The 20,162-nt window shown below is 39.9% G+C and overlaps 2 protein-coding genes across 5 annotated transcripts; both read left to right on the forward strand.

Moving 5' to 3' along the window:
* Nucleotides 1–3,692: 3,692 nt before the first annotated feature.
* Nucleotides 3,693–6,439, forward strand: LOC136675078 (tsukushi-like). Of its 4 annotated transcripts, none has more exons than XM_066651489.1 (3): nucleotides 3,693–3,813; nucleotides 4,887–5,899; nucleotides 5,996–6,439. In XM_066651489.1, exons 2-3 carry the CDS (start codon nucleotides 4,891–4,893, stop codon nucleotides 6,061–6,063), a joined length of 1,077 nt encoding a protein of 358 aa, XP_066507586.1. In that variant the 5' UTR covers nucleotides 3,693–3,813; nucleotides 4,887–4,890; the 3' UTR covers nucleotides 6,064–6,439. The 4 variants fall into 4 exon arrangements, with proteins under 4 accessions (XP_066507586.1, XP_066507585.1, XP_066507584.1 ...); XM_066651488.1 differs by lacking the exon at nucleotides 3,693–3,813 and adding an exon at nucleotides 3,844–3,934; XM_066651487.1 differs by lacking the exon at nucleotides 3,693–3,813 and adding an exon at nucleotides 3,857–4,283.
* Nucleotides 6,440–7,032: 593 nt separating this feature from the next.
* On the forward strand, nucleotides 7,033–18,556 carry acer3 (alkaline ceramidase 3). The gene is made up of 11 exons (XM_066651425.1): nucleotides 7,033–7,226; nucleotides 8,746–8,856; nucleotides 9,373–9,425; nucleotides 9,676–9,728; nucleotides 10,493–10,574; nucleotides 10,772–10,807; nucleotides 12,104–12,162; nucleotides 12,554–12,655; nucleotides 12,759–12,863; nucleotides 14,294–14,339; nucleotides 14,453–18,556. Exons 1-11 carry the CDS (start codon nucleotides 7,124–7,126, stop codon nucleotides 14,504–14,506), a joined length of 804 nt encoding a protein of 267 aa, XP_066507522.1. The 5' UTR covers nucleotides 7,033–7,123; the 3' UTR covers nucleotides 14,507–18,556.
* The last annotated feature ends 1,606 nt before the right edge of the window (nucleotides 18,557–20,162 follow it).

A 20,162-nucleotide genomic window follows, 5' to 3' on the forward strand; every position in this document is an offset into this window, starting at 1 on the left:
GTCACTGAACCCAACGTGAGCCGAAGTCCTGTCAGGGGAGAAGTGAAATACTGAATGAAAACTCGGGGGCGGGGTGGAGTGGGCGTGGTTACCATAGTTGTGGGCAGGACATTGTGAGCGTGTGGTGCGGCACGCGGGCTGAAACATAGTACAAAACAAAGTACATTGCACAGACCGCCCCCATACACACACGTGCACAGATCAGCCATAACATTTAAACCAGTGCCTTGTTTCTACACTCACTCTCCATTTTATCAGCTCCACTGAAAATATAATTGCACTTTGTAGTTCTACAATTACAGACTGTAGTCCATCTGTTGCCCTGCACACTTTTTTTTTTGCCTCATTTCACCCTGTACCTCACTGGTCAGGACCCTCACAGAGCAGGTATGATGAGCTAATGTCTCTTTTACATTTACATTGTGGAGCAACAATGTTAGTGTGTCTATGAGTGGACAGTGAGTGGACATTAAAACTCAAGCAGCACTGCTGTGTCTGATCCATTAACACAGGTACCCTCCAAGATAATGCCTGGTCATGTGTCTGGTCCTTATCATTGAAGAGCTGATAAAATGGACAATAGTGTAGCAAGAGGTCGTTTTAATGAGCCATAACATCAGCTTCAGAAATAGTTAAGTAAACATTGTGACTTACAATTCCTCAGTACTGTATCAATGTTATTTGTGAAGGATCTATCATATTACATTACTGATATATTAAAGTAACTTAAAGTAACAGCCTATAAAATGTTTTTATAAAACTGTACAGGAATAAATCCTTTTTCAAAACTGTTGTGTTGTTTATCATCACTCTTCAGCATTAAGCGACAGTATTAATGCATTCGTTTTATATTCGTTTTGCGTTTAGAGGTGAAGAGTCAGTTTCAAATGAATCACATTTTCAAATCCGAGTTGCCATAGACTCCAAGGTTCGGAGTGCTATATCTATATGTATATTACAACATGACTCCAATTACTTTATTACATTTATTCTGTCACACTGGTGCTGTGTCGGTTAAAATTAAGAATGGTCGTGGAGTCGAGGAGTCGATTCCATTTTCAGGAGTCGAGAGTCAGAATCGAATCCAGAACACTCGGAGTTGTGCATCGCCAGTTGTTTGTTCTTGCTCTGTCACGTGACCCAGCAATGACGTAATGGTAGGACTGGATTTGCGAGCATGCGCACTGCGACCGTACGGAATTTTCCACTGTGGAGAATTTATTCCCACCCGTTTCCGGCACTAGCGCTGGGATAATATTTATGTTTTTTATTTTAAAGCGAATATATCAAACTAGTAACACGGTCAGAATAATAATATCTCCAAAAATAATTTCCAAACAAGATTTAGTCCACTATAAGTGGAATGCCAGGGTTATTATATTTAGAGAGTGCTATTTTGATATATTTTGAATACGGGTGGAGAAAACGTGTCTGACTGGGATAGTGTGTGTGTGTGTGTGTGTGTGCCAGGTTCCAGTCACGTTTTGGAAGTTTACACACTCACGTTTTGGATTCCTGTCTTGTCAAAACTGGTCACGAAAACATTAATCCTCAAAATTAGAATAATAGTTAAGTACGGTTGGGGTCAGGGTAAGAGTAATGATTATAATTAAACAAGTAGGCAAGCAGTGTTTATGAGTTAGGTAAGATTAAGTCTCCATAAAGTGATTGAAAATATTTCATAGTGGCTGTGTGTGTGTGTGTGTGTTTACACCAGCCTTGACTGGGTTGATCCTGAGGAGGCCTGATTTACTGAGCTTTAGTTTTACTGGCAGCTTGATTAAGACACTTTCATTACATCATGTATGTCCTTTTGATATTGGGAAAGTTCCTCTTTTAACATGAATATGAGTTTTTTTAATATGAATGTTTTGGCCAATAATCTGATCTTTAAGTCATGTACAAAATATATGTACTGCTATACTGAACTGCTACCAGACCCTACGGTAACAATTAAAATAAACATGCAGAAATATAAAAAATATATTTACTCCCATTAATCCCATTTTAAAATGTGATTGAATTAATGAATTAATCCCACCAACATTTTAAAATGTGTCCTTGGTGTTAAGTGATATAAACATGTAATAAAATATACCTTAGTCCCATTTAATAATAGAGAGAGAGAGAAAGATAGAGAGAGAGAGAGAGAGAGAAATGGAGAGAGAGAGAGAAATAGAGAGAGAGAGAGAAATGGAGAGAGAGAGAGAGAAGAGAGAGAGAGAGAGAAGAGAGAGAGAGAAAGAGAGAGAGAAAGAGAGAAATAGAGACAGAGAGAGAGAGAGGGAGAGAGAGAGAGAGAGAGAAATAGAGACAGAGAGAGAGAGAGGGAGAGAGAGAGAGAGAGAGAGAGAGAGAGAGAGAGAGAGACGGTATGAGTAAACAGACCAATTCTCTGTCTCATCATGTACTGTAATCACATTCACTTGACCTCAAAAGTTCAGATGAGCTGATCACACAGAGGCCTCAGATGACTGTGCTGTTATATATAAACTGTTGCTTCAATAATAGGACTTTTATCACATAATGCTTACTATTTTATAACTGTTATGCTGTTTTTTACAGCATTGCTTGTTGCTTATTGATTTTCAGTTAAAATCTCTGTGTTTGAATCTTTTTTTTTTTGTGGCATTAGAGAGCCATGTCCTGTGTAATGTCCTGTGTAATGTCCTGTGATGGACTGGTGCCCAGGCTGTGTTCCTGTGTTGCATTCATTAAATATATAGCTCTGAGGCAACTCCAACCCTGATCGAAGATGAATTAAAATTGATTTAACTTTTTACACAGACTACGTGGACATTTAGTTGTTTCTAAAGAATTCTGTTGTTTTCTACATGGTCAGAGTTGTCAGAGCGCCACCTGCTGTTGACTTCTAAACAATAATACTGAATTATAGTAAAGGACATTCAGCCAATCAGAAACACTGAGTGTTTACACTGAATGGACTGGAATGTCTGTCGTGTGTCATGAGATTTGTAGTTTTCACATCTTTCATATTAACAATGTGTCTGTGTTATATTGAATTTATATGGTCTAATTGTATTTGGAATTAAAATCTTCCTGCAGAAAAAGACCATTACAAATATTAGGATTAAATCCTGGCAGATACTGGCTTCATGGTTAACATCAGACACGGTTTCAAACCTAATGCCTTTGGGTCCCTTTAGAAAATGCGTAAGATAGAATGATCTGCAGGCCAGGAGTGGGAGAACTCTGAGGACATCTAGTGGTCATTGCTTTAATTTACATCAGCCAACAACCCACTGCCATAAACATGATTGTATTAAATTTTTATTGCCACACAGCTGCAGGGTCTCGGGGTCCTGGGTTTTAGTCTCGCCCTGAGGTCACCGTCTGTGTAGGGTTTAATATATTTCCATGTTCCTGGGTATATATTTTCATTTTATTTGTGTGTGTAATGTCTAGCATTATGTTATATAAATTATAATATAATTATATTTCATTATAGTGCGTGTATTTATTTATAATATATAATTTATAAATAAAATGACACATATTTATAAAAGTGCTTTGTAAGTGAGGGGATTACTGCATTTTTGTGCTGCTGTAATTATTAAAGCTGTGGAGTTAAAATATTTAAAGAACTAACAAAGGTGCTGCACGGAGAGGGGCGTGGTCGATGCAGAGGTGGCGCTGCCGCGTCATCGAATTTCTCTGCAGCGATTGGCCGAACTGTGGTTTTTGTTCTAGCCAATGGAAACGAAAAGGAGTTTCAGCACGCGCGCCAGAAGATGCTGAAGGAGGTTCAGGGAGCGCGTTCGCGGCTGCGTGGAGCGGTTGCCTAGAGACGAGGTAAGTTCAGTTTAACGGTCAGTAAGTAACGGCTGGACCGGGTTGCGTCCACATCAGCGACCTTAAGGTTCAGGCGATTGTCCGTGAAGTTTAAACCTTTCTACAGACTTCAGTTGCTGAGGTGTAAACAAAGTCTTGTAGAGTTGTTTCACCTGAAATTGTTGTTGAAATGATTTCTTTACAATGTTGGTGAGAAAAATTAGACGTCTCCATGTTTACGATAACGATAAAGCAGTGGTACATATGAAAACGTAGGGTTTATTTAGAGTCTATTTTGCATCTCAACACGGATGGATGTTTTAAAATAATTACCATGCCAAAACCTCATCTCATAACAACATTTGAAGCAGGAAACATATTTGTAATCATTCTTATTTAAAGGCTTTTTTGTGAGGGAGCCTTTATAGGCATTAAATGCTTCAGACATCTGGTTCTTGTCACCACCACTGAACAACTGGGGAGATTTCACTGTGAGTAGTTTTTGTAGTAGTGTTAGCCATGAACGGATTTTGAATAACCAATCCAAAATCCAGCATGTGGTTTTGAACTCTGAGAGGAAATCTCATCAACCGGAGGAATCCCATGTAGACACAGGGATAACACACCTCACACTTCACAGACAATTATCCAAGGCAGCTTTGAACAACACTACCACTACCCTAAAAAGAAATATATTAAATATAGTCACTTTAGACTGTGTGTCCAGTCTGTCCCCCACAGTGTGTTACATCTGTGCCATATTTGTTATATGACTAATATTATGGCTTTGGCCGACTGTTAACATTTATTGTACCCAAGAAAACACCACAGAACCCAACAAGCCGCCATATTAACAGCTGTATGCTAATAACCCCAAAGTGATTTGCACTGTCTGAAATGAAGCACAGGAGATGTTCTTTAGCGAGTAATTAACAACCCACTCTGCCTTTGTAGTTCAAGTCACACTGTGTTAAGGAGCTGTAGGTGTCAAAGCTGAAGTGTTACATTGACCAAATGGTCCAGACTGCTTTAAGGGAGGCTATTGTTTTGTTATGGCTAGGCACCACTAATATGAATGTCTGCTTTCAAAACAGAACAATGGATAGCCACCGGGTCGTGCTGCTGATTCTCCATGTAGTCGCAGTGAAGATGTGCCACCCTGGATGTCAGTGTGAAGTTGAGAACTTTGGATTTTTTAGCAGTTTCACTTTGACCAAAGTGGACTGCAGTGGAGTGGGCCCCATCATGGTTCCAGTGTCGATTCCTTTGGACACTTCATCTCTGGACCTTTCCTCCAATGGTATCCATTCCATTGAAGGCTCTATACTTTCTGGACCGGGGTACACAACCCTTTCTAGCCTCAATCTGAGCAACAACCTAATCTCTGTGGTGAACAGCAGCATGTTCTCCAACCTTTGCTATCTTGAGACTCTGGATTTGAGCCGGAACGCCATCAAGATCCTTGTTGAAGGCTGTTTCTCAAGCCTGCCTCTTGCTGAAGTTGATCTGAGCTACAACCAGATTCGTGAAGTTAATCTGAATGTCTTTAATGTCAGGGACCATGGAAGGCTTCTCAACATAGATCTTTCTCATAACTTGGTAAGAGCTGTAACGCCTTCACATCTTTCTAACATACAAAGTCTTAATTTGGCGGGAAATCAGCTAAGGTCAATTCCAGATCTCCAGGATACTTCACTCAGGTCCTTGAACCTGGCGGATAACCCCATCTCAATCATTGACAAAAAGAGTTTTGCTGGTCTGAAGTATCTTGTCCACCTCTTTCTAAGCAAGATGCCCCAATTGCACACCCTTCATCCTCAGAGTCTACAGGATCTTCAAAACCTCCAAGTCCTTGACCTGTCACACAACAGCAAACTGAAGTCATTAAGCACAGATGTATTAAGTGGTCTTACACAACTTGAAGAACTCAATCTGTCAAATTCTGGAGTTGTGTCTTTGCCTGCAAATATCCTGCAGCTCCTCCCAGGCATTAAGAACATTTTTCTGAGGAATAGAGTTAAGTGTTGGAGGGTCCACAAACAGAAACTCTTTCACAGACACGTCAAACGGATTGACACCACTGAACTTCTGACCTGCAATGTGACAGGTGTTGTTCTATAATCTACATATTTGTGTTTATGTATATATAAACTTTGGATTGTGATCACTCTGGAATTTAACGTGCCTTATTTATACGTTTTAGGGCTCTGGCAGACATGGATATTGATGCTGTTACTGCTGAGTTATTTTCATGTGCAGCTTTCTTATTAAAACATGTCACATAACTGTCTACATTGCCATTTTAAATATACTAATGATGAACAAATCTCATAACTACAAAACATAAGACAGCATTATTATTTCCATGTTTTGTTTATTAGAGCATTGAGCATACACAGACTATAGACTATAAGAATTTAGGCTGTATTTAAGACATTATTTGGTGAGGTTTCCAGTGGATGATGTATTGGTTTAAGGCATGCTGGGTATTGTAGTGTAATATTGTAGTGTAGCAATGCAATGCTAATCAGGTTAAAACTTCTCTGCAGGCAGAACCTATTTTATTGTTTTTTGTACTGTACAATATTCTTTATTGTATAATATACTGTTTTATTTACTCCAAGCATGATATATTTTAATTTATAAGTCAGGTAACTTTTGTTTCACATAAGGTAAGATGTAGATGTGATATGTCAAAGACAGTATTAATTTATGCTGAAAATAAAATCTGTGCAATGCCATTACCTGTGTATTGCTTTTTTATGCTGAATATCATGTTTCCTTCTTTGTAAATCTCTTTGCAAACCTGTCACACACTAACACCAACAATTCAGTGTCACTGCAGCGCTGAGAATGATCCACTACCCAAATAGTAACCTACCTGCACACTGGTGTGTATATGGAGGTCCCATATACTGTATAGGGGGTACTGACCATTGAGGAACATGGTAAATAGGGATAACAAACTATGCAGATTAACAGATTGACTACAGTGTATAACTAGAACTAGTGCAGTAGAAAAATATTGGAAAATGGGTGTATAAACAAAGAGCTCAGATTTTAAAATTATCACTCTATGTTCTGCAAAACAAATAAGACACCAACCCACCTGGCTTTGACCTTTACTTTGGCTACATTCCCAAATTGTGAGAATTTTTGAAAAACAATTATCCTGAATCCTCACCTTAGTCATTATACCTAGCCTAGGGCTACAGGTAACCTCACCTGTGCGGTGTTCAGCTGCCTTCTGGTTGGCTGGAGACATGAGTCCGTTACTAGGGAGACCCAAGCCTCGCCCTCCCGCTGAGTGAAGCCCCGCCCCTCTTTGATCATGGCTCCTGCGGTGGATAGACTCGGTTTCTGGGGCAAACCGACCTCAACCTTGGACTGGTGTGAGGAGAACTATGTCGTTTCATTTTACATCGCTGAGTTCTGTAAGTAATCCTCAATCTGTGTGCAGCTGTGACAGAAGCGAATGTGCGTTTGTTTTGGGTCTTGTTTAAAGAGAGACAAGCCGACCATCATAAAACACCGCATAAAATCAACCTGAAAAGCAGTCGCCGTTAAGATAGATGACACCGCAATATGCGGCTTAGTTGTATTTGCGTTCCGCTTTAAATAGTGCACCTGTTAAAGTGGAAGTAAGCAGGCTTCTTGGCTTAAATTTCTATTCCACCTTAAAGAGCGCAGCAGTTAAGGTGGCAGTTACAAGGCTTCGTAGATTTATTTTTCCAGTTCCCCTTAAAGAGCACTGCTGTGAAATGAAAGTAATTAGGATTGGTAGTTGACATTTCAATTCCACCTTAAATGGAGTAACAGATAAGCTGACGTTTATTCAGACTCTGGTGGCTTCTTGTTCGCCCGGCACTTAAGTTGTGTTATAGTTCCACCTTAAATAGTTCATTGTTACGCGTAACCGCTGCAGCATTTAAGGTGGAACGGAAAAATCCAATCAGCTAAGCTTCGTGTGTAAGAATGACACAGAGTAGACCCATTACAGCTGTGAATGGACTTGATCTTGTTTTGTTTTGTTTGGCTGGCTTTGTCTTTTCTATTTAATAAATGTAATAAACGTCTTAAGTGCAGTTTGTTTGACTGAAATGTGTCCTTATTGAACAAGTTAACACGAGCGTTCACGCCCAGTGACGTCACGGACTCGCAATTATGCGTTCGTGGATGGCGATAAAGTCAACAAAATGAGACTTCTTAATGACACTTGTACGCTGTGGTGCTTTTTCTATAAATAGCTGTTATAGACACGTCACAATCTCTTAGTCACCATTTTAGTAATACGTTGCTTCTAAATATCAATATGGTAAAAAGAAAATGAAAAATCAAGGGTGGGTAACAGATAAAAGCAAATTATAAAATAAGTAAATAGAAATAGACATTTTATTTTAAGCAAAGAAAAGGTATACGGTTCTAGAGCCAACAGACCATGTCGGCCCAGAGTCAGGAAAAAAAAAACTCCCTTCACATCAGAAGAGACATACATGAAAAATATTGGATATTGGTACCCGCCCACAGTTTCAACATTTCAAAATGTTTTCTGCAATTACTCCCAGCCTTTAATCAACATCAGTGGCACCACCGCATATAGATCCCTCTGGGTTTGTGTAAAGCAATGCCTGGAGGTATGGGTGGAATGTGCAGCGTTCAGGAAAAGTGATCACATAAGCCACAGGGACAGTTTGTGATGGGTGCTGGTAGTTTTCGTGTGTACATACACATCCATTTGGATATATCAAGGAAGCTAGGTAAAAATGTCTCTTTGATCATGAAAAAACAGACACTGGACTAGGCACAGTGTATCATCTACAGTGCTAGATGTTACTTATTTATTTTCATTTTATTGAGCACTAGCGAGGAGTTATGTCTTGAAAGAATGGTCACGGTCAAATCAGTGTGATTTGCAGTACGTTTCTGTTTGTGTCATGTTGTTTATTTTTGTAGGGAACACAGTCAGTAACCTGATTATGATCCTCCCTCCCATTTACGGAGCCCTGCAGACAGTTAAAGATGGACTCGAGGTCCGTTATGTGTGGGCATATTTAGGACTTGCAGGTAAGCATGTGCAGAACACGTAAAAAACATGTCAAAGGAAGTTACGTTATATATTTTATATCCCAAAGCCTAGACTGCAGCCGAGGTAGGAGTGTCCTCTGAGTACTTTCTTAGACTCTCAGCAGCTCTGACCAGAAGCCTTATTTTTGCATCAGATGTCATGTTCTCATGTCTTTCTCACGTTTACAGAACACTACGACTAACCAAAGATCATGAAAGATGCATCAACTGTGTCCTCTATATTTTTCTGAGCGTAGGGTGCATATCTAGGTTGTATTCAAGGGATCTTTCTGATAGGGACTGCCTTCTTTAACATAATAATGCCTGAGAAATGCAACCTACCTCTGCTGCAGCCTTGGCTTTAGGACCCAGCTTTAGTCACATCATATATTGTTTGTGTAGAAGCTTCACTATATGAGTAGACTTGATTTGTTAATGCATGTATAATCAGACAGTGGTGTTAGAGTAGTGTTGCACCTGTGCTGTTCTTTTATGTTGTTGCTGTTATTGATATAGCTGTTGGCATTGGTTCTTGGTGCTTCCACATGACACTGCTGTATGAAATGCAGGTGAGAAAAAACTTATCTTCACTTCTGCACCTACACTGAAATCTTCGGTTTCCTTTGTGTAGTGGAAAAGGATATGCATTGATTAAATCCCCAAATGTGTCTTTTTCCAGTGCATAAAAGCATTCTATAGCTTCAGTTTCTGATGTTTTACCTGTTGATTTTTCAGCTGTATGTGCCGAAAGCTTTAATGAATAATTTATTAACCCTTTTCAAGACTTTAACGTGTCCCTGTCCTGGTTTTTCTTTGCAGCTGCTGGATGAGCTGCCGATGATCTACAGCTGCTGTGTCTTCGTTTACTGTTTGTAAGTGAATCTCTTTCTTAATATTAAGGAGTTTCACAATTTGGATTGAAGTAGAGCTTAGCATTCGATAATACACAGTCACTGTTGGAAGGAAACCTTTTAATTTGGATTTTTTCACATTTTACCCTGTGTCAAAATTTCAAGACAGGTTTAACAATATAAATACAGGAGGTCCTCGGGTTACGTCAGTCCCGAGTTACGATGTTTCGTGGTTACGACACATCTCCCATTTACTGTATAAAGCCTTGTTTCGACCTAAGTGGTTTTGCGTCGTAAATGTCGCAACGCGATCTTCGTGTTTGGTGTGTGCGGCGGAAGAATACACGGTTACGCGGCTCGGGACCGAGGAGGATAGGTGTTAGGATAGGATAAGTGCTTACAGTATGTTATTTACGTACAGTATGAACGTATGTTCCGACTTACACCGAAAATCGGTTTACGACGCGACGTAGGAACGGATCAACGTCGTAAGTCGAGGACCCCCTGTACCCCCAAGTCACTTACCCCAAACACCTCATGGAACAGACTTGTAACATATTCACATACCCACTCACACATTGAATAAAATGGTCCATTAAAGGGGCTTCACATCCCATTCGTCTCAATGAGACTTAGTCCTTGTTTTCCTGTTGTGCTGCATACATGCATTGCCCTCATTTCTGAAATTGACTCTTTCATCTTATTCTTCAACAGTGTTTCACTTTCTCTTTCTAGACTGAGCTATTTGTGTTGTAATATGTCCTACTGCATTTCTCCTATTACAGATATGAATGCTTCAAGCAAGAAAATGCCATTAACTACTTCCCAATCATACTTCTCCTTTTCTTCAGTATTATTGTCAGTGTGGTAAGGCTTCCTTTGCTTATTTAGGATTTAATCTCTCTTCTATTTTGAATTGACTCTGTTTGTACTGCCACATTCCTGTTGAGTCTTGCGTCTTACCTTTGACCTTCATCCAAGTATTGGTTGTTTGTTTTTGGCCGCCCTGCCCAGATTTACAGATTGTGTCTCAGTACATATTTTCCTGTAATCTTACACTCCAGGTCTACTTGCAGTGGAAGGAGCCAGTGTTTCATCAGGTAAGACGTGAGTCCATTAAAACATCAGTGAAAGTTTACTGTGGGTGTTTGTTCTTAAGGCTACATGACAGCTATATAAACCTGTCATAACAACTGACATAAACTTACATAAACATCTGTAAAGGCTTATTCCAAAAGAGCTGGTAGTAACATTTTCTAAAACAGCTTTTATAACAACTGATGTTTGTTGGAATAAGCCTTTATAGACGTTTACATAGGTTTCTGTGTGTTGTTCTAAGTTTATAAAGGAGTACTGTAGCTTTATGAAAAAAAACATAAATGTGGCGGGAACACACCCTGGAGGGGGCGCCAGTCCTTCACAGGGCAACACACACACACATTCACTCACACCTACGGACACTTTTGAGTCGCCAATCCACCTACCAACGTGTGTTTTTGGACTGTGGGAGGAAACCGGAGCATACGGAGGAAACCCACGCAGACACAGGGAGAACACACCACGCTCCTCACAGACATTCACCCAGAGGAAACCCATGCAGACACAGGGAGAACACACCACGCTCCTCACAGACAGTCACCCGGAGGAAACCCACGCAGACACAGGGAGAACACACCACACTCCTCACAGACAGTCACCCGGAGTGGGAATCGAACCCGCAACCTCCAGGTCCCTGGAGCTGTGTGACTGTGACACTACCTGCTGCACCACCGTGTCGCCCTTTTAAATGACAGTGATACGTAAATATCTTCTCAGATTTATGTCATAATTTGGCTTTGGGGCTGTTTTACTGTAAGGCTGACTGAGGTTATCTGTTATGTTATAGTTAATATACAGACACCTGCTCTCCAAACATTTTGTTCTGAAATGAAGGGTATTATTGAAGAGTTCATTACTGTCTGCTGCAACTACAGCATTTGCTTTTCTGGTCAGGCTTTATACCAGATAATGAAACCTTCCTGTGAGGATTTAAGGGGTTTTCAGTCAGAGCTTCCCATTTGATTAATTTCACTGCATCTTTAAAAAACTCCCACGACAATGGTTTTCTAAACAAAAGAAAACAGCTAACAGCACAAGAGGTATTGACATCGCGGAGCCGGTTCTGTGTGAGCACATGAGGGCAGAAGCTCTCCCTGATGTGGGAGGCTGATATCTGAGTGCATTCTCATTGTTCTGTTGCCATTTATTTGTCTTTAAACACTGCAGCAACTCAGCAGAGTGTATACAATCCACACAGCCTTTTTTCTTCTTCTGTTAAATATGTGCTGGAACAATACTGTACTGTATACAGTCCTGTAAGAAGCTGTAAGCTGACAGGCTCTTATCCTTTTCTACAGGTCATGTATGGTGTGCTCGTGGGGTGTTTAGTGATACGCTCGGTTTTCATAGTCACATGGTAAGTGCGAGTTTGTAATTTCAGGTCCAGATTAGCAGGAAAACGACAGAAAACGTGTTTGTAACAGAAGCCTTAAAAACGATTTTTATTATTTTTGGTTACGTTTTTAAAAGTTAAACTTTAGTATTTGGTTGCGTTTTCTGCTTCACACAATTTAAATAATGTTTAACGATGTTGAGATTTTCCTTTGATTTGCAAATGGAATGTATCTTTTTTGCCTCTTTCCTTGCGCAGGTAGATTATCTTACAGCTTATTTATTTAAAAATATCTCCTGAAAAATAACTGGAAATTAAACATCTGTAGGCTAATCATTTTTTTAAAAAAAGTACTCTGACAGTTCTCCATTTGCTTAGTCATGGAATTGAGTGTAACCTGAGCCATTTGCTGTAGGGTGTATCCTTGGCTGAGAGCGCTCTGCTACACGTCTTTAACCGTCTTCCTGTTGGGATTCTTTTTATGGAACGTTGATAATATATTCTGTGACTCTTTAAGGTGAGGAGATGTTTCAGATACATTTTTTTTGTTCATAGTAAGCATTGTACAGATTATGCGTAAGGTGTATAAATTAAATTGTGTGTGTGTGTGTGTGTTTTAGAGGTGCCCGTCAGAGGCTACCACCTGTAGTCGGTGCCGTCACACAGCTGCACGCCTGGTGGCACATTCTCACAGGCCTCGGCTCTTACCTCCACATTCTCCTCAGGTACCTGCCTTCAAGCCTCACCCCGAAATTATACAACATTTAAAATCTACTTTAAAGGCTAAGCACCACTTAATGGACCTCCATGAATATTTCACATTGTTTTAGTTACTGACCGATATAAGTATGAATTAAAATGAAAATAGCAGCTTAATTTGCTTTAAAACTGACAAATTTATTAAATTGACGGAAAAACCCGAGAGCTCTACGGAAATTCTTAAACGCGACCTTGACGTCACTGGTGGACAACAGCTGAACAACGCCGCGGTAAAACACCGTTATGACTGACTGTTATGACAGTATCTAGCTAAATAACCAACATTATTCATGACAATAGCCTAGCAATAAGCTAAACTCAAATGTAGAGGTACCGTTATTCTTGTAAATGTGATCGAAGTCGAACTCGAATTCATCCGACACTATAAACCTCCGTAATGCAGCTACGTAGCCGAGTATAATCTGAGCCACCGAGTTTAGCGAGTCAAGCTAACGTTAACTAACACCAACTAAAACAGGCGAAGTGAGTGTCCTTACCCTGTTTACCTCCATGTTACAGAGGCTCTTGAACACCTTTCGTTGGTGTCCTTACATGCCCATATTGTTGGAAAAGCGCCAGTGAAATGAGCTACAGATAACGGAGTGAGCGGATGGTCCTTTCCAAAGTGCCCGTTTAAAGTGGACAAATTTAGTCCATTTTCTGGATATTTTGGGGTTTTGGGTCATTTGTTCACAGATGTCCCACTGTACATTGAATGATTGCAGCCAAAAACAACACACCTTTTCGTCATTTTGCATTAAATTAAGTGCAGCTTCTAGAGTGTTGTCCACCATCTACGTCACAGGCAAGACAAGACGCCTATTAGAGTTTCCCAACACCGTTGGGGGGGGGGGGGGACCCAACGGTCTTTTAAACCTTATTCCTTCAATTAGTAAGAAATAACATGTTTTCTGACTATCAATAAACACAAGTTAGGAACTCAACTTCCACTGTATTTATTTGTTTGACACTTTCATATCGCTGGTGCTTAGCCTTTAAAAACTTTTACAGTAAGAGCAGCTCACATTAGGAATTACTGGGCTATAGAAAATAATAAATAAAGGGCTTATATTGTGGAAAGCTGGATTTTAATTGAAACAGTTCCATATTATTTCAATGAAATCATCAGTTCGATAATTTTATTTACAGTGCAGACTTATGTGCTGTAAAGAATTATAAATAGTCTGACAACAAAAGTTATTCAAGGATAAACAAACATACAGTAATTGTCCTGTTTTAGGGAATATTTGTGACTGTGAGAATCATCTACAGCTCTTTTCATCATCCTGATCACATCTGTTTTTTTGTATTATTATTATTTTCTTGTCTAAATTTGTCTGTATCAGTGTTTCACACATGAAAATGTTTTCATAATCCGTCACTGTCTCATCTACAGCCTCCAGATTCGGTCGACCTACCTCAAATACAGACCTAAAGTGAAGGTGTGTTCTGATGCACTCTAATGTGTATTCGTTTAGTTTATTTAACTTCATTAAAGTTACTTCACCCAGTAAAACTAGGCTGTTTTCTAATGCTGCTGATGCAATGGTTGCAGTTTGTTTGTGGCATTTGGCCCATGCTGCACATCGAGTCTCAGAAGACAAGTTGAGAGGGCGAGAGGGGGATGACGACGGTAGCCAATCACTGAGATCGAACGCTACGAGACCCAGCCAGTCGCCTCCAGAGGAAACCAGAGGAGGCGACCAGCAGCCGGACGCTCGCTCCTCCCATCCCCGCATTCCCCTGCTTCAGTTCGCCACGTATAGTATCTTGGAGAGAGATTTCCCTGCAGTGAAAGAGAGAGGGTCTGTTTTTCGTTTGTTATAACCGAGTAGATCAGAGCTAGGAGCTGGCACGTGATTTGTTTTGCACAGGGTAGGCCAGCTTTAACCACAGTCAAGTGGTTCATGAGAATATAGGGTTTTAAATAGGGTTAAATGGACAGTTTGATGGATGATTTTATTTCCTCCTAATAGGAGTGGTGTAAAATGTGGCACTGATTATATATAAGCAAATGATATCTACTCATTATCAGCCTTACGATTGTTTCTCTAATCATTAACGTATTTCAGCGACACTATGTCCTCAAGTGTATTTTAACAGTGTAAAATTTTGTACGTCATCTTCACACAGATCCATGTTTTGCTTGTTACCTTTAGCTTTTTAATGAATATAAAAGGGTGATTTAATCAAAATCAAAGGGACAAAATCAACTGTATTGAAACTTTAAACTGGATTTTTTAAACAGTGCTGACACAAGAGTATTAACAGTTTGTTTCAAGGGACTGAGCGAGTGCAGCTCTGTTGTAGAATGTTACAGATCAGTACTGTAAATTAAGTGAACCGCCTCGGTGGATTCCTTACAATATTTAAGGCCTCTAATTTTATAAAACAACAAATTATTCATGTTTCTATTATGTGATGGTTTTATTTATTTATGAACAAAAGCTCCTCTTTTGACGACACTCGGAAGTTCTCTTAAGGCAAGGTAGTATTCTACGAGGCTCTTGTTGAATTCCACTGAAATCATAAGGGGCTGAATCACTCAGCATTAATGTTCGAATTTGACTCTCCTTGCTTTAGTCTCACGAGGCCTGATGTGATCTTGTAATACACATCTGGAGACGACTGGTTCAAACGCTTGGTTGAAGCAAAATCTGTGACTCTGCATTATGCAGATTTTCGCTTTGCTTTATCCAACACTTCTTATTCAGGTCATTGTTTCTATAAAATTTATAAAACACATTGTAACGCATCAGGCTACAGAAGATACTCTGGTCTGCGCTGGTCAATCAAAGCCCAAACTGGCTAACAAAATTGTGTGTTCTCTGTAGAGAACTTGCTCATCTGGTTTTCTTCTGGGCCTTTCTCAGTCATGCTAACTTAACATATACAAGAGGTCCTCGGGTTACGTCAGTCCCGAGTTACGTTGTTTCGTGGTTACGACACATCTCCCATTTACTGTATAAAGCCTTGTTTCGACTGAAGTGGTTTTGCGTCGTAAACGTCGTAACGTGAACTTCATGTGTGGTGTACGCGGCGCGGCGGAAGAATACACGGTTACGCGGCTCGGGACCGAGGAGGATAGGTGTTAGGATAGGATAAGTGCTTACAGTATGTTATTTACGTACAGTATTTACGTATGTTCCGACTTACACCGACGTAGGAACGGATCACCGTCGTAAGTCGAGGACCCCCTGTACAAGCGTGTGCTAACGACACGTCAGACAAGCTCGTCATTGCCCCCTACTGTAAGCTTCATCAAATTTTACAAAATAACATTTATATATGAAAGCTATCTCACTTTTTTCCCCTCCCAAACAAGTCTACATTCCAACTCACATTTAGCCCCACGTCTTTGTTGTTGTCCACAGCCTTGCCTTTGTTCCTGTGGGGCAGTTTCCTGGACTTGACCCTGGTCAAAGACTACTTTACACAAAAAGTAATTTCAATCTCAGACTGATCAATCTAAATTAAATGTAAATGACTCTGGGTCTTCTAATGCACCCATATTGGTGTAGTTTGTAACTATACCGTTTAGACCAGGGGTGGGCAATCTTATCCGCAAAGGGCCGGTGTGGCTGCTGGATTTAAGTCCATTCAGGCTCAAGCACACCTGATTTCACTCCTTTAATTAGTTGGCTTGAGTAAAACAAATGATCATGTGACCTCCTGGTTGGTTGGAACAAAAACCAGCAGCCACACCGGCCCTTTGCGGATAAGATTGCCCACCCCTAGTTTAGACGGTTGCTCAATTTGTCATCCACCTAAACCCCATTTCATGAAAGAACAAGGGACCACCAACCAGGTATTATTTGAGTTGTGGACCAGTTTTGGAGCAGCAGTGAGCGCAGATACAGCCCTGTTATCGTAGCTGTAAAGATAAATGTGCCCTAATGTTAGCAGGTCTCAAAATGCATTTATTGTATGGCCCCCTTAGTGGGTATAATGCGCCACTGGGCCACCCACCTCTACGTCCTCCTCATACCCATCTTTCATGGTCCATTCATTTCACTTAGTGAACAGAGATCATGTTTTATCAAAACTATTGCTAACGTACTGTGGAACTGGGGCAGATCTGGCTCGGCACTGTTCAGAAATCATAAACACACATTGATTAGTTGGCACATATACTATGACTATAATTGCAGCATGTGTTTTAGATACATTCAGGGCACTGTTATGAAACAGTAGTGGTAGAGCTACCAACACTGATTCCACTATCTAGGAGTCCCCAACAGATGAAGATACTCAGCATGCTTGTAGGAGAACACTAAGAGCCTGGTTTTATAACCAAACAGAAGCACAGATTAACATCACACTAAGTGTTGGAAGAGAGATTGGGGCCATGTGACACACCCAGAGAGTACAGAGGCCAATCGAATTCTCTTGAACTTAGAACGCATAATGTAAGCGTTTCTAATAAACAGGAGATTGAGATTTGGTTTGAGGTGGTTGCAGTTCACTGGCAACAAGGCGACTCCAGTGAATGCCACGAATGTACTGCACAACAGTTATAATAGCACAGAGCTTTAGCACAAGGCTTGTTCTGATACTGAACCCATGTCATACCTCCTCCTGTTAAAATCATGTTAATCTCTTAATCTGTTGACTACTTGAACTGCCAAAGACTGCTCTGAGCTCTAGAAAACTTTGTGTTGCGTATACGAGTCTCGCGCTTGGTTTACGCATCATGTGGAGTGTTTATCAGTAAATAAAGCAGTGCAGAGCCTGTAAGATTTCAGTGCAGAATGATAATAGGTAGAGGCTTAAAACGCCACCTCACTTCTGTATTCTCCTTGTCCTACACGTTTGTAGGTGGATTGTCCACAGGGATATATGTGTGTGTGTGATGCCCTTTAGTGGACTGAAGCCCTGTCTAGAGTATGTTCCTGCTTTGCGCCCAATTATTCTGGACTCTAACTGAGACCCTGACCAGAATAAAGTGGATACAGAGGAAGATTTAATAATGCATCTTCAATTTAACCATTTAGACTCTGAGTAATGCCTCATACCTTGAGGGGAACTGTTTATTACACTGAGGGAACAAATGGTGTTTAATTCCTGGAATTGGGGGATTGTGAGATTGTGTTTTAAACCGCTGCGTTATTTTCTGCCTCGAGGCTCTGTAGGAAACCAATATGTTTTAAAAGTGAAAAGGATTAACAAAGGAAATACAGTGTAATATAGAATATGTTTGGGCTTGTTTTCTGAACAGAGAAAAAGCCTAGTCCAGAAGGAAAAGACTTAATCCCTGTCCAGGAAACTGACCGACGAATGGGACTAAACAAACTGCTGCTTTGGTCAGAGCAGTGGGTTGGGTTTAGACCAGTTGCTGATACTGAGGGTGCCTTGTTTTTATTTTTATTTTATTTTTTCCTGGTTACACGTATATTCCATGTTGCCTTGATATTTAATATAATATTCCACATAATACCTGTGTTATGCTCATGCTGTAAAACCCAAGTAATAAGCTCTTACGTTTGTGCCAATATACTGTATTAGGCAAGAAGAACAAAATAAGGAACTGCTGCCAAAACCCTCTACATCATCTCGCGTTGGCGTTGGTTCGACTCCTTTTTTCAGGCAGAAACCGCGTGTGAAGTTCCTGTTCTGGTCCATCATGTGTTTTGTTAAACTACTGTACATTCAATAATAAGTGTGTAATTAAAGTGTTTAATTGGAGCAGTGTGATGTTGTATTTTTCTGACCCCTTCGTTGACCCCCTGTCTGAAGGGGTTTCGGATTTTGAGCATCGACATGTTCCAGCATCATCCTCAGGGCCAGCTGCCTCAGGTCTCGAAGAGTGGCAGCAGAGTGAACTGCTAACTGCCCTGAAAAGCCATGCATGAGTACAGAGGATATTCTTGAGTGAGGGCTGTGCACAGATTTATTTTACAACAAAACCCTTGACTGCACCGTACACAGTGCTCTTAAATTTGAAATAAAAATTAGGAACCTGTTTTAATCCCATATCATTACTTTAGTTTTTAATGCAATAAAGAAACCTCAAAATCTAAAACATTAAAAGTAATATTGGTGATATTTTAAAAAAGTGAATGTCAGTGGATTTGTTGCTATTGCCCCGTGTTGTAGTAGGGAGCTTGGTAGTTGCTCTGTAATATTCAACCTCAGAGAACTGAAATCACGCTAAAATATTCACCCTAACACAGTGATTTTAAAATGTAACCAAAATTTGGAACTAATAATAATAACTGATAATACAGTTTCTATAGTTTAAAGTTCTGTAGAAGTCAAAATGCAGTGATCCACAAAAGTCTGCAGACCCTAAACACCATGGTTTTCACTCAAATACAGTGCATTTAAAACACGTCACATGTCTAAATCACTGTAGGGTCTTTATAACATGGTACATACACTGTAAAAATATTTCTTGTAAATTTTACAGTAAAATACTGGCAGCTGGAGTTCCCAGGCATTTACCGTATTTTTACAGGAACACTACTGTATTTCACATTTACAGCATATTACTGTAATTGAGTAATACAATAATTTACTGTAAATACTGTGATTTACAGTAAAATACTGTAGCAGACTCACTGTAAATTTACAGCAATTTTTTACAGTGTAGCAGTATTTTCATTGTATTCTGGCTGTAATTATAAATGAGAACAACAGAGGGCGTCAGCACAAAGAAATCACTGCTATCACACCTATAAAAATGAGTAATTTCCCTCCAGTTAAAATCCCAATCAGAGTTTAACAGCTCACCTCACCACACCATAAATGTTCTGTGCATGATTCATTCTCTATCAAGACAAAGCTTTAGAGGCCCTTTAAAGAAACTAAAAAAACTCATATTATTGGGCACTTTAATAGGAACCCAATGCTTCCAAATAACGAGAAAACATGAATTAATATCTGGTTTAAATCAAACAAAAATAAAAAAGGCAAGGGAAGATTATTTACAGAGCAACTCTTGTACAAAAGGGCAATTCAAAGTGCTTTACAGAGTCAAAAGAAACAGAAGTGGCATTTAAAACAAGTAAAATAGTGCAATAAAAGAACATATTAAAATGACTCAAACAATTAAAATGATATAATAAAAGAAGAAAATGAATGTAAATTGCATCATAATGGGTTTTAGAAGAACTACATGATTTGTGTTACTCATATGCCTTTAAGATAAAGGTATTAATTATGTACATTATAATTTCAGAAAGTGTGTGAGTGAATGTGTGAGTGTGTCTGTGTTGCCCTGTGAAGGACTGGCGCCCCCTCCAGGGTGTATTCCCGCCTTGCGC

This window comes from Hoplias malabaricus, chromosome 18 (assembly GCF_029633855.1).
Source record: "Hoplias malabaricus isolate fHopMal1 chromosome 18, fHopMal1.hap1, whole genome shotgun sequence".
In the NCBI taxonomy this organism is placed as follows: domain Eukaryota; kingdom Metazoa; phylum Chordata; class Actinopteri; order Characiformes; family Erythrinidae; genus Hoplias; species Hoplias malabaricus.